At 48.2% G+C, this 11943-nt stretch overlaps 1 protein-coding gene across 3 annotated transcripts in view; it reads right to left on the bottom strand.

Moving 5' to 3' along the window:
• Positions 1-5064: 5064 nt before the first annotated feature.
• Positions 5065-11943, bottom strand: part of EPHX2 (epoxide hydrolase 2) — a 71209-nt gene continuing 64330 nt past the window's right edge. For all 3 annotated transcript variants that reach the window (XM_027549991.1, XM_027549992.1, XM_027549993.1), the window contains 4 exons: positions 11021-11090; positions 7380-7460; positions 5686-5744; positions 5065-5541 (listed from right to left, as the gene is read on the bottom strand). In XM_027549991.1, the coding sequence (XP_027405792.1) occupies positions 5463-5541; positions 5686-5744; positions 7380-7460; positions 11021-11090 (289 nt within the window). In that variant the 3' untranslated portion in view covers positions 5065-5462. The remainder of the gene's footprint in view (positions 5542-5685; positions 5745-7379; positions 7461-11020; positions 11091-11943) is intronic.

The following is an 11943-nucleotide window of genomic DNA, read 5'->3' as shown; positions in this document are numbered from 1 at the left end:
TCGATGGTTTATTGCTTACTCCTTATCTGAAGGACTCAGCTTGTTCTATACTTGCTGAGTCTTAACTTTTTCAAACATTTGCTGGCAAGGGAAATTAATGTTACTGTCCTGATGGCCACTGAAGCTCGTTTTTATCTTTTCCCCTCCTATGCTTATTAATCAGTGAAAATGAGTCCTTAATACACAATAAATTAAGGGCAGGAGGAGAAAGGGGCGACAGAAGATGACGGTTGGATGGCATCACCAACTCAATGGACACTAGTTTGAAAAAACTCTGAGAGATAGTGAAGGACAGGGAAGCCTGGTGTGCTGCAGTCCATGGGGTTGCAAAGAGTTGGACACGACTTAGTGACTGCACAACTTAACACTTTTCTTTGAAACACCGTGAACATCTGGAAGAGTGTTTAATGATTTCTGATTGGCAGATACTACTTCCTTGACCTGCTCAGCCAGCTCATTCTCTTTTAATAAATTTTATCTAAATGGCACCATCTACACAGCACTGAAAGTGAAAAGAGAAATGTTAGTCGCTCAGTCATATCTGACTCTTTGCGATCCCATGGACTGTAGCCCACCAGACTCCTCTGTCCATGGGATTCTCTGGGGAAGAATACTGGTGTGGGTAACCATTTCCTTCTCTAGGGGACCTTCCCAACCCAGGGATAGAACCTGAGTCTCCCACATCGCAGTTGGAGTTTTTACTCTTCTGACAGCGGGCAAACGCCTATGCACCCAACATCTGAAATATGGAAATATGGATGGAAATTAGACAAAATGTATTTAGCTAACATCGGGGAGAAACTTCCCAATTGCTAAGAAAGTATTTTATCATTTGTGGCCCGCTGTGTTCCTTTGAATAGCGAGTTAGGATGTTTTCACGCAACTCTTGTTTCTTTTCTTTTTCTTTCTTCCTTTTTTTTTTTTTTTTGGTGTGGATCATCTTTAAAGTCTTTATTGAATGTGTTGCAATATTGCTTCTGTTTTACGTTTTGGTTTTTGGCCCCGAGGCATGTGGGATCTTAGTCCTGGATCAGGGATCAAACTACCAGCCCCTGCATTGGAAGACGAAATCTCAACCATTGGACCACCAGGGAAATCTCCAATTCTTGTTTCTAAAATCTTTGAGCTTCTGATCTATATATTTTCTTCTCTGACCTACATATTTTAACCATTGTTTGGTTTTAATTTGTGGTCATGTTAACATCAGTGTGAACAGTGGGCCTTAGAATCACTGCCAGGCCTAAAACCACGGCTTCATTATGCTCCAAGAGAGACAAAAATAGCTTTTTGTTGCATATTCTAAACAGACCCACTTTTAGAAGACATTTCTCCTGGAAACCTTGGACACTGCTAGTTGACAGTCACTGGGTGTGAGGACAGTGCCTGTGAGTGAGCGTGGCATTCCTGCCCCCAGTGGGATGTGGGTGTCATAGAGAACGTGGGGTCTGCCATGCTTCTTTTAAAAGGCTCACTAGGTGGCTCAGTGGTAAAGAACCCTCCTGCCAACGCAGGAGATGCAGGTTTGATCCCTCGATCGGGAAAGTCTCCTGGAGAAGGAAATGGCAACACACTATAGTATTCTTGCCTGGGAAATCCCATGGACAGAGGAGCTTGGCAGGCCACAGTCCATGGGGTCCCAAAAGAGTTGGACATGAGTGAGCACTAGCTCCCTCTGCAGAGGTAAAGACACTTTGTTATTTATGCCTTCGTAGTCTGAAATAAGGGAGAAGGCAATGGCACCCCACTCCAGTACTGTTGCCCAGAAAATCCCATGGATGGAGGAACCTGGTAGGCTGCAGTCCATGGGGTCGCTAAGTCAGACACGACTGAGCGACTTCACTTTCACTTTCCACTTTCATGCATTGGAGAAGGAAATGGCAACCCACTCCAGTGTTCTTGCCTGGAGAATCCCATGGACGGAGTAGCCTGGTAGGCTTCAGTCCTTGGGGTCGCACAGAGTCGGACACGACTGAAGCGACTTAGCAGCAGCAGCAGTCCGAAATAAAAATAACATTAAAAAAAATCAAAGCAGTTTGAACATACATCAAACAAGTTGCACTTAACATGGCCTCTGAAAAGTATTTTTGGGAATGACCTAAAAACTTTTTCCCGATGAAGCAATTTTTTTTTTTAATGACCTGCAGTCTTGTACGACTGGTGATATTTGTGTTGCAGTGCTATGGACTTGATTCATCTGGCCCTTATTTGCCAAAAGAGAATTTCTGAACATTTTGAATAGTTTACGGAGATTTCTGCGTAGAATTCTGGAAACGCAAACCGGTTGAAGAGGTTTGCCTACTTGTGTTTTTTCTGATGAAAGATGTTTTAAGATTTTTCTTTCCAGTGACTGGGCTTCCCTGGTGTCTCAGACAGTGAAGCGTCTGCCTGCAATGCTGGAGACCTGGGTTCGATCCCTGGGTTGGGAAGATCCCCTGGAGAAGGAAATGGCAATCTACTCCAGTATTCTTGCCTGGAAAATTCCATGGATGGAGGAGCCTGGTGGGCTATGGGGTGGCAAAGAGTCGGACACGACTGAGCGACTTCACTTTCACTTTCTTCTAGCAACTGCTCCCTGACAAATAAGCCTGGACACAGTGAAATAATGTTATCTGGATTTTGTAGTCATCCCCCTGGGGCACACATTTGCATTTGAAATGAGTCCTTTAATTCTCAGATCCAAAAGAGAGGAGCTGGTGGTGGAGTGGTTGGGAGTTTAAAGTCCTCAGAAACCTTGTCCTGGGATAAACTGGAAAGTTCAGTCCAGTGGCTCAGTTGTGTCAGACTCTCTGCGACCCCATGGACTGCAGCACCCCAGGCTGCCCTGTCCTTCACGAACTCCCAGAGCTTGCTCACGTTCATGTCTGTTGAGTTGGTGATGCCATCCAACCATTTCATCCTCTGTTGTCCCCTTCTCCTCCTGCCTTCAATCTTTTTCAGCATCAGCGTCTTTTCTAATGAGTCAGCTCTTCGTATCAGGTGGCCAAAGTACTGGAGCTTCAGCTACAGCATCAGTCCTTCCAATGAATATTAAGGATTGCTTTCCTTTAGGATGGACTGGTTGGATCTCCTTGCTGTCCAAGGGACTCTTAAGAGTCTTCTCCAACACCACAGTTCAAAAGCATCAATTCTTGAGGGCTCAGCTTTCTTTACAGTCCAACTCTCACATCCATACATGACTACTGGAAAAACCATAGCTTTGACTATATGGACCTTTGTCAGCAAAGTATTGCCTCTGTTTTTTAATATGCTCTCCAGGTTTGTCATGGCTTTTCTTCCAAGGAGCAAGTGTCTTTTAATTTCATGGCTGCAGTCACCATCTGCAGTGATTTTGGAGCCCAAGAAAATAAAGTCTGTCACTGTTTCCATTGTTTCCCCATCTATATGCCATAGAGTGATGGGACCAGATGCCATGATCTTAGTTTTCTGAATGCTGAGTTTTAAGCCAGACTTTCCACTCTCCTTTTTAACTTTCATCAAGAGGCTCTTTAGTTCCTGTTCACTTTCTGCCATAAGGCTGGTGTTATCTGCATACCTGAGGTTATTGATATCTCTCCCGGCAATCTTGATTCCAGCTTGTGTTTCATCCAACCCAGCATGATGTACTCTGCACATAAGTTAAACAAGCAAGGTGACAATATACAGCCTTGATGTACTCCTTTCCCAATTTTGAACGAGTCCATTGTTCCATGTCTGGTTCTAATTGTTGCTTCTTGACCTGCATACAGATTTCTCAGGAGGCAGGTAAGGTAGTAAGGTATTCCCATCTCTTTAAGAATTAAAAACGGAAAACTTACAGTTAATGCTTGGAACACTTTCTCTGTGCCAGGCACTGCTCCAGGGGTCCTGCATGTATTCAGTCATTTAATACAACTGTTGGGGTCACTATGAAGAAAGCAGGAGAGACTCCATCTTAAAGCCTGTCATACATCTTAAAGAAAGGATGTGAACTGGGCCTGAATTCTGCTCAAGAATGAGGAAACCATTGCTAACAAAAAACAGGTTTCCTTCCCTCCCTATAGATGGCAAATGGAGATTGTAGTTGAAGTCTGATTGCCCTTGGACCCGTTGGAGTAACAAACTGTACTCTGCTGTCTTGAGTGTCCTCCAAGATGTGTTTTGTGACCCCACATTCCACAACACAACCACTAAGAGTTTAGTGCTATTAATGTCCTTTTTTTTTAACAGAGGAAGCTGAGGCAGAGGAAACCCTTTCTTGAGGTCACACTGTGATCGGTGGCCCAGCAGAGTTTGATCTGGGTAGTCTGACTCCAGATTTACAAAAGAGAAGAGCTTTTGCTGGAAGGAGCTCTGCTTGAAGAACCAGATACCATGTGTCTGAATCTAGGCTCTGTCCCACAGTAGCCCAGTGACCTTGGGCAAGTTATCCGACCCTCAGTTTTCCTAATCTGCTAAATGGGAAGAATAAGAGATGGTCTGTATGGGGCTCCAGGCACACAGAAGTACTTAAAAATGAGCTTCTGGGACTTCCCTGGGGGTCCAGTGGCTAAGACTTCATGCTCCCAATGCAGGGGGCCTGGGTTTAACCTATGGTCAGGAAGCTAGATCCCATATGCTGCAACAAAGAGTTCATACGCTGCAACTAAAGATCCTGTGCGCCACAACTAAGATCAGCCATAGCCAAATAAATAAAAATAAATATTTTTTTTTAAAAGAAGCATGATAGCTGCTAACATTTCTAACCTATCCCTTGCTTTCTACATATACCTAGATACACATGCCATTTTTTTTCCTAGTTAATTTATATTCATCAGAATTCAGCCTGGTGACACCACCTTGTCCACAAGACTGCCCTGCAGGAAGAGCAGCGAGGGAGGTGAGCATAAGTTACTGAGGACACCGTGCCAGGGGAGCAGGGAGACAGGGTGAAAGGCTAAGTGTGGCTGGCTGGTGGCCCCTCTATCCGACAGCACAGATTATTTTTATAACATCAGAAAGTTCTACCCGACAGCGTTGTTCTAGGCCATGCAGAGTCTTGCAGACACAAGTGCAGAGGGAACTGGATTCACAGTTACCCTGCCTTCCTCCCAAGAATGAAAACAGCAGTATCATCATTGCCTTTGCTTTATTGAATAAAGGAGCTCTCATCTCTGCTGAAAAGCGTCTCAATTGCTGATTCTGCATAATCAAAATAGTGAATTGATCCGTTAAAGAGAAATCACCCCCTGATCATCTCATTCTGTCCTCCACAGAACACTAACCACCCTTAGAGACAAATTGATGCCTTTGTACCCAGAGAATTAATCACATGTGATTTTTCCCATATCTAAAATTAGGTCAGACTTGACTCATTTCATTGAAAGAAAAGCATTCTTGGCTGCAAACCCCTTCTGAATGATGCTGCTGGTTTTGAAAGACACATGTAAAGCTTCATGTGGGTACCAGAGCAGTTCCCCAGCAGATGAAGAGGTCAGAATGCCTGCTGGCAGCTGACACATCACACCCTAAAGCTTTGAGACCACCGGCAGGTCCCGGGCATCAGTCTCCAGCCACTCAATGAGGATCCGATTCAACTCAGTGGGCCTGGAAAGGGAACAGAAGGCAATTCCCATTTGTCTCCACCCACTCACCTGGCTCGCGGGAAGGTAGGGGTGACGAAGCGAGCAGCTCATTGGAGGTGAACAGGAAGCCCTGCTGTCCCCCACCCAGGGACCCCCATCTCCTTACTTCTCCATCTGTGTCCAGTGTCCACAATCCTTAATGTGTCCCCTTTTCAGGTGGGGAATCTGGAAGAAAATCCCACCCAGAAAAGTAAATGGCAGAAGGCAAGTTTTCTGCTCTCCACAGGCCACCCTGCTGAAAACCCCACATTATTTACAAAAGGAATGACCACTGCTCAAGTTCCTACTATGTATTAGGTGCTCTAAACACACTGCACCATTTAACCTTGACCATGATCCTCTGGGTAACTTGAAGGCTCAGAAAAGAAGCTAGGTGACTGGCCCAAAGCCACACAGAAAGTGGCTGAGCTAAGACTCAAATTCAGGCTGACCCATACTCATCACAACAGACTGCCTCCCTTCCGAACCATTAGGACTTGGTCCATTCGCTACCTGGAAAAGGCCAAGTCAAGCTTGGTTGACTCTTGCCCTGCAGCCATGATCTTGTCCCCTCCCCAGGCTGCCTCCCTCCTCCCTGGTGGTCTCCGTGCAGGGCTGTTCCGCCTCTCTTTGGCACCTGAACCCCCAAAGTAGGTCACAGCCCTTTCTTGACTGGTTCCACAGTCCACAAAGGGTGTCCTTTGCAGCAGCCCTTGAAACACAGTCTCTCTGTCGCACGAGATGATGCTAACAAAGCCACGGCCAAGTGCAGGCGAATGCTCTCAGTATCCAGCCCCAATACTTGAGCAGTCATGGTGACCCCACTCAAGACCTCCCAGTTCCCACCAACCTCCAAGCTTTTGTCAGAGAACACTTCCAAATCACAGCTTTGACTCTTGAGAGTCTCTTGGACAGCAAAGAGATCAAACCAGTCAATCCCCAGAAATCAACCCTGAATATTCATTGAAAGGACTGGTGCTTAAGCTGAAGCTCCAATACCTTGGCCACCTGATGTGAAAAACTAGATGCTGGGAAAGATTGGAAAAGACCCTGATGCTGGGAAAGATTGAAGGCAGGAGAAGGGGATGACAGAGGATGAGATGGTTGGATGGCATCACTGACTCAATGGACATAAGTTTGAACAAACTCCTGGAGGTGGTGATAGGTAAGCCTGACATGTGGCAATCCATGAGGTCACAAAGAGTCGGACGCCACTTAGCGACTGAACAACAACAACAATTCCACTTCAGTGGGCTCCATGCGCTTAGGTCCATGCAGCTCAGCAGCTCCTAGCAGGCTCAGGGAGACCCTGATGCCTATCGGGTTCCTACCATGCTCTGAGCTCTTTCATCTACCCTCACCTCTCAACACCCCATCTCGTCTCCCATTCTCTCTCTGCCAGGCAAGCCTTAAGAGTTCCTCAAGCCCAGAAGTGGTGGTCAGCATTTCTGTGAAGCCCCTGCTCCCAGCTGTGCCCCTATCCTCCCAAGCCTCTTGGGTACCGCATTAACGGCTGGCCATGAGCTCCTGCATGGCGGGCTCCGTACCTTCTTCATCTTTACCTCCCTGGTACCTAGCACTGTCCCAATGCGTCTCAGTGCACTGTAAAAGCCCATGAGATGAAAGAGTGAGTGATGAGAGACTGCAGCAGGGTGGTGGAAAGGAGGTCTTAATTGCTACTCCCCAAAGGTGACTATCTCACTGTGGAGGAAGGCCTTATTAAGCAAGTGGTTTCCCTGAACATCCCACTCTGCATCCTCTGGGACACCTGAGACCTCTGCCAGGAAGCCCCGATGACCCCTAGCAGGACTGTTCCCTTACCCAGTCCTCCATATGCTTGGACATCTCAGGAGTGAGCACCAAGTCCTTCTCCGCGGTGACCATCAGGGCTGGAATCAGGATCTGGGGAGAAATTAACAGGAAGTAGAAGCGATTTTCACGCTTGGGCTCCCCCATCACCTGGGAAAGGAAATGTTATTTTCACGCCCTGTAGCTTCCTCCACTTGTTTAGTCACCAAGTTGTGTCTGATTATTTTGTGACCCCATGGACTGTAGCCAGCCAGGCTCCTCTGTCCATGGGATTCTCCAGGCAAAAAAACTGGAGTGGGGTGTCATGCCCTCCTCCCAGGGATCTTCCTGACCCAGGGATAGAACCTGAGTCTCCTGCATTGGCAGGCGGGTTCTTTACTACCGAGCCTCTCTTAACTCCCCCCAAAAGACCCCTCAGAGCACTACTGTGGTCTGGCTTTGTTTTCACCACATGCTTTGTGCGAAGGAGGCACCACTATTATTGAAGATCTACAATGACTGTGTAAGAGATTAGAAAATGTATTAATATATCTCGGCCTCTGCCCCTGGTGCCTGACACAGAGCTCCTGAAGCCCTTGTAAATTCCTAAGTAGTAAGCATTCTCAGAGCATCTTTTGTTCTAATGAGGTGACTCTGGGTGGGTTCCTGGGTGGGAGCTCATCACCAGAAAGACAAAGCCAGGATTAGAAGCTTGGGATTTTCAGCCACTTCCCCCTTCCCCACAATGTCTGGAAGGGGAGGGAGGAAGGAAGGGCTGGAAGTGAAGTTAATAATTGATCGTGCCTACATGAGGAAGTCTCCATGAACATCCACCCAACTCCAGGAGCATGGAGTTCAGAGACCTTCTAGGCTGGTGAAATCCACACTGAAAGGGTAACATGCCACAACTCCAGGGAGACAGAGGCTCCTGTGCTCGGGACCCTCCCAGATCTTGCCCTGTGCCTCCCTTCATCTGGCTGTTCATCTGTGTCCTTTATTAAATTCTTTTATAAACTGGTTAGGGTTAGGGTTCTCCAGGGGATCTTCCCAACCCAGGGATCGAACCTGGGCCTCCTGCATTGCAGGCAGATTCTTTCCCGACTGAGCCACCAGGAAAGCCCGAATAACACTTTATAAACAGGTAAACAAAAGTGCTTCCCTGAGTTCTGTGAGCCACTGTAACAAGTTAATAGATTCGGGGGGTGGGGTTCTGAGACGCTCCAATTTATAGCCAATCAGTTGGAAGCACAGGTGACGACTTCAATGTGGGGCTGGCATCTGAAGTCGAGGGGTCAGTCTTGTCAGACTGAGCCCTTAACCTGTGAGCTCTGATACCCTCTCCAGGTAGATAGTGTCAGAATAAGTTAAATTGTAGGCCACCTAGCTCGTGTGGCAGAGAACTGCTTGGTGTGGGGAAAAACCTCCACACATTTGGTGGTAGTAAGTGTCAGAAAGAAAGTGTTTTGGGGACTTCCCAGGCAGTCCAGTGGATAAAACTCTCTGCTTCCAATACAGAGGGCTTGGGTTCGATCCCTGATTGGGGAACTAGACCCCACATGTCGCAGCTAAGACCTGGTCCAGTCAAATAAATAAATAAATAATTAAGTTTGTTTTGAAAAAGAAGACAGTGTTTTGTGTGAAAGTAAAAGAGACACAGAGAAGGAAAAGACTGTGTTTTTCTCAATTGGATGGATTTGGGCATGTAGTGACCACTCAGGTTCCGTGTATGTGTGTGTAATACATGCATGTGGTCTGCTCCAGGGACTGATATTTCTGGAACCAATCAAATGGCACCAGGAAGGAGGAAGATGCCCTCGGATGGGTGGAGATCAATATTTCTTTTCTTTGAATTGAACGGATGCTTTAGAAGGGCAGCCAACATGGTGACCAGCATGACATTCGAGGCAGCAAAATGACTCCACTTTTGTCCTCTGATAAATGGGGCACTGCCAGATCGAGAGAGCCCCTCTTTATTCTTGTTCTCACGCCACCATTACAACTTCCAGACAGTGTTCATTGTCTCTGGTTAAGGAATTTGCACTATTTTTTTTTTACCTACAATGCAGAGCTGTGTGCTTCTCACTGCTCCCCCTCCTCTGAGGAGTGAAGACCCAGGGGTGGCTTTGTGGCTGAAATGAATCCTGAGGCTGCTGTGGGGGGCTGTGGAGGGACGCCCTCCACAGTGTTCCAAGGGAAAATGTGAAGGCATAGTAGAGGTGTAGAAGGAGGTGGGAGAGAAGAGCTGGAAGGAAACCTCAGAAGAAGGGGTCCCCAACCTCAGATCCCTGGGCTTCACCTCCCTAAAGACCTCATCTCCATCCCTCACGCTATGAGAGAATCTACCGATCACACTGGGGTTTTGTCCATCACAGAGTAGAGTGATGATTGGCTCAAGAGCATTAATTAAGCCACTACTATGTATCAAGCATTGTTCTAGCTCAGCATTTCATATGCATCAACCCACTGTATCCTTACACAGATCCTGAGGAAGGCACCACTCTTGCCATTTCCATCTTAAGCAGCCACAGAGAACAGAGTGGGTAAGTGCCTTGCCCAAGGTCACACAGGGATTACAAGGCAGTTTCTGCCCATCCTGTTCTTTTTTCTTTTTTTAAATTTTATTTATTTGGCTGTCAGGTCTTAGTTGCAGTACATGGGATCTTTAGTTACATGTGCTCAGTCGAGTCTGACTTTCTGCAGCCCCATGAACAGCAAACTGGTAAGCTCCTCTGTTCATGGGATTCTCCAGGCAAGCATGGCAGGTTGCCATGCTCCTCCAGGGGATCTTCCAGACCCAGGGATAGAACCCAGGTCTCCTGCATTGCAGGCAGATTCTTTACCATCTGAGAAACCAGGGAAGCCCAGATATTTAGTTGTGACATGTGAACTTGTAGCTGCAGCATGTGGGATCTAGTTCCCTAGCCAGGGATCAAACCTGGGTGCCTGCATTGGGAGCATGGAGTCAGCCGCTGGAACACCAGGCAAATCCCTGCCCCACCTGCTCTTTACTATGTTTCATGTTCTCCTGACTGAATACCTGATCCCGAGAGGTTGGGACCGCCCTTGTTTTATTCGTCTGGTGCCCCAAAGTCTAGTACAGTTCCTGGCACATGGAGGATGTTCATTTTCACCTGAATCAAGGAGATGGCTGGGGTTACCGAATGAGCGGGGGAAGGTGAAAATGCAATTTCCCTTAGATTTTTAATGCTCTGAGTGTAAACCTGGGACCCCATTACTCCGTTTGCTGACCTGGAGATTGGAAACCTGTCTTCTGCTTGACAAATGAGGAAACTGAGACTCAGGCTGACTTGGTCAAGGTGACACACCCAGGGGTTAAAGCCCTACCTCTCTTGTCTCTCAGAAAGCACATGATGCTCCTTCTGTGAGCTGGGGGCTTCAACCTTGTGATCTCTGGGGGTTGCCCTGGACCACCTGCACCCTGAGCCGGGACACCACTGGGAGACCTGGGTGAAGTCACCTGGCAGACCCCTGTCCCCCCGCCCCACCCTCTGCCATTCCAAGAGAAGCAGCCACACAGAGGTCCCAAGAGGAAACCCTGCAGTGGAGGTGCTTCCCAGAGCAGCTGGCAGTCTGTCCACCCCTAACTCTGACCAGCTAAGTGGGGTCCATGGATGCCCCGAGGGTGACTTGGGAGAGAACAGCGTGGGACTCACCTTCCTCCCTGAGCCTTTGAAGCCCCACTCCCAGTTCTTGTCCATGTTTCGGTACCAGTTTAGAGGCCCCCTGGGAGGGGCAGATTGGGAAATAACAAGAGGAAAGCTTTTAGTAGATGTTTGTGTTACAGACCCCACCAGCAACCAGCTTGGCGTAGAGCCAGTCTTCCCAGGAAGAGCCAAGATTCTGGCAGGGGGTCGAGAACACAGCCTAGGAGTCACGCCCTGGTGCCTTATATGCCTGCCAGGCTTTGTGGAGCACAGCCTGGTGCAGGCATGGCCCTGGACTGGGAGCTGGCACTCTCTGAAACCAGCATTAGGGGACACAGAGAAGCCAGCCCCACAGGACTCTCCGCTTCCTCCCAGGGCTGTCTCAGAAGAGGGTGGGGAACTTGGTTTAGTGGCCTCACCAGCCAGAGCCACTCCCCCTACCCCAGGAAACCCACAGAAAAGGGATACGAGGAGATGCTTCCTCCTAATGGGACACCAGTGAGTGTTGCTGAGGCGTCTCCACTGGACTAGCAGGGTGGCCCCAGGGCTGTGCCTGGAACATTCTCCCAGTCCTCAGGCACAGTAGGGGTTGGTGCTGTTGGGCCCTTGAGACTTCTCCAGTGTAAACGAGGCCTGGAAAGACCCTAGACAAGCCACATGTCCTTTCAGCATGCACGTTTCAGTTGTCTCCATGGACGGTAGCCAGGCTCCTCTGTCCACGGGATTCTCCCAGCAAGAAGACTGGAGTAGGTTGCCATGCCCTCCTCCAGGGTATTTTCCTGACCCAGGGATCAAACCCATGTCTCCTGAGTCTCCTGCATTGCAGGCAGATTCCTTACCACTAAGCCACCAGGGAAGCCCCAAGTGTGTGTGGGTGGTGTGCTCAATTGTGTCCGGCTCTTTGAGACCCCATGGACCATAGGCTGCCAGGC

The sequence above is a fragment of the Bos indicus x Bos taurus genome, chromosome 8, assembly GCF_003369695.1.
Source record: "Bos indicus x Bos taurus breed Angus x Brahman F1 hybrid chromosome 8, Bos_hybrid_MaternalHap_v2.0, whole genome shotgun sequence".
Lineage (NCBI taxonomy): Eukaryota > Metazoa > Chordata > Mammalia > Artiodactyla > Bovidae > Bos > Bos indicus x Bos taurus.
The sequence above is the reverse complement of the archived record's forward strand: the minus strand, read 5'-3'. Positions and strand labels throughout refer to the sequence as shown.